This window comes from Sphaeroforma arctica (assembly GCF_001186125.1).
Source record: "Sphaeroforma arctica JP610 unplaced genomic scaffold supercont1.924, whole genome shotgun sequence".
Lineage (NCBI taxonomy): Eukaryota > Ichthyosporea > Ichthyophonida > Sphaeroforma > Sphaeroforma arctica.
The window spans coordinates 14,616-16,257 of record NW_014039634.1 but is presented as its reverse complement, the minus strand read 5'-3'; the positions used below and the strand labels follow the sequence as shown (position 1 = coordinate 16,257).

The window sequence follows — 1,642 nt, the reverse complement described above, 5'->3', positions numbered from 1 at the left end:
ATAGTATATACTATATATAGTATATATATATATGTATGTATGTATGTATGTATGTATATATCTATAAGTCGTATGTCTTCGTACGCTTTCCCATTCAGAGCCCCACTCGTTCTCCTGCGTATTTGGCGGCACTAGACTGTCGTCTTCCCCTGAGAGACCTGTGCCCTGTTCTTATACGCCCTCATGTGCTAGTTACACATGACTTGTTATTGCTACACATGACTTCTTCTCACTCGTGTGCTAGTTGCACATGACTTGTTTTTGCTACACATGACTTCTTCTCACTTGTGTGCTAGTTGCACATGACTTGTTATTGCTACACATGACTTCTTCTCACTCGTGTGCTGTTGTCTTGTTTTCTCTTATGCGTTTGTGCGCAGATGTCTATTCGCTGGGCGTGTCTGCGTATGAGATGCTGACGGGACGTTTACCCAAAGGCCGCACTAAATTTGGATTCTGGAGTAAGTGGCGTGGCATTCATCTGGTTGTATTCTAGTGTTAGGCTTTTTTGAAACCCTAAAACCCTAAACTCCCATTTCCCTGGTTGTGGTTAAAGTCTGTTGTTTAGTGTGTACGTGTAACTGTGATACTGTTTGAGTGAATGTGTATAGTCAATTGTGATATAGTGAATGTGTATGTAAATGTGCATGTGTAGCTAAGGCACTTTTTGAGTGCATGTGTACGTTAGTGAATGCGTATGTGTACATGTAGCTATCGCACTTTTTGAGTGTTAGTGTATGTGTATGTGTAGCTATGGCACTTTTTGAGTGCATGTGTATGTTAGTGAATGTGTATATGTATGTGTAGCTATGGCACTTTTTTAGTGTACGTGTACGTTAGTGAATGTGTATGTGTACATGTAGCTATCGCACTTTTTAAGTGTATGTGTATGTTAGTGAATGGGTATGGGTATGTGTAGCTATGGCACTTTTTGAGTGTATGTGTATGTTAGTGAATGTGTACATGTATGTGTAGCTATGGCACTTTTTGAGTGTACGTGTACGTTAGTGAATGCGTATGTGTACATGTAGCTATCGCACTTCTTAAGTATATGTGTATGTTAGTGAATGGGTATGTGTATGTGTAGCTATGGCACGTTTTAAGTGTATGCGTTTGTTAGTGAATGTGGATGTGTATGCATAGCTATGGCACTTTTTGAGTGTATGTGTATGCTAGTGAATGTGTGTGCTCTCAAGTGTATATCAATGCGTAAGTATTTAGGGTTTAGGTTTAGGGTTTTAGGGTCGAGTATTCTATTGCTGCCACAGACGTCTTGTCACTGCATCGTGCAGTGCACATATGTACACCGATGGAGAGTGACTTAAACACTTGAACAGAACAACTGTAACGGTTTCGTTCAACGCGTGGACCAATCCGTTACAGATTTCCATTTGCACTGTACATAGCAACTGCTATATGGTTCCCAATTGCTCCGAGTTTTAGGGTTGAAGGTTTGGGGTGACATAACGGGAGTGACGGAACTCATCTGAATTCTCAAATGCGTTGAGGTGTACTCCGTTGACCTTGTTTGTTAAATGTCTGCGTTCAAAACAGAAAAGACGAAAGAAATGATACTGAAGGTGACGGACGACAATTCAATACTGACCAATCAACTACTAGTTTTGCTGAAGGTATATTGATG

At 40.6% G+C, this 1,642-nt stretch overlaps 1 protein-coding gene across 1 annotated transcript in view; it reads left to right on the top strand.

Annotated features, from left to right (window-relative positions):
- Positions 1-1,631, top strand: part of SARC_09274 (serine/threonine protein kinase) — a gene marked incomplete at both ends in the record, with an annotated part of 5,031 nt that extends 3,400 nt beyond the window's left edge. Inside the window, 2 exons of the mRNA XM_014296715.1 lie at positions 381-461; positions 1,555-1,631. Of these exons, the coding sequence (XP_014152190.1) occupies positions 381-461; positions 1,555-1,631 (158 nt within the window). The remainder of the gene's footprint in view (positions 1-380; positions 462-1,554) is intronic.
- Positions 1,632-1,642: the final 11 nt, after the last annotated feature.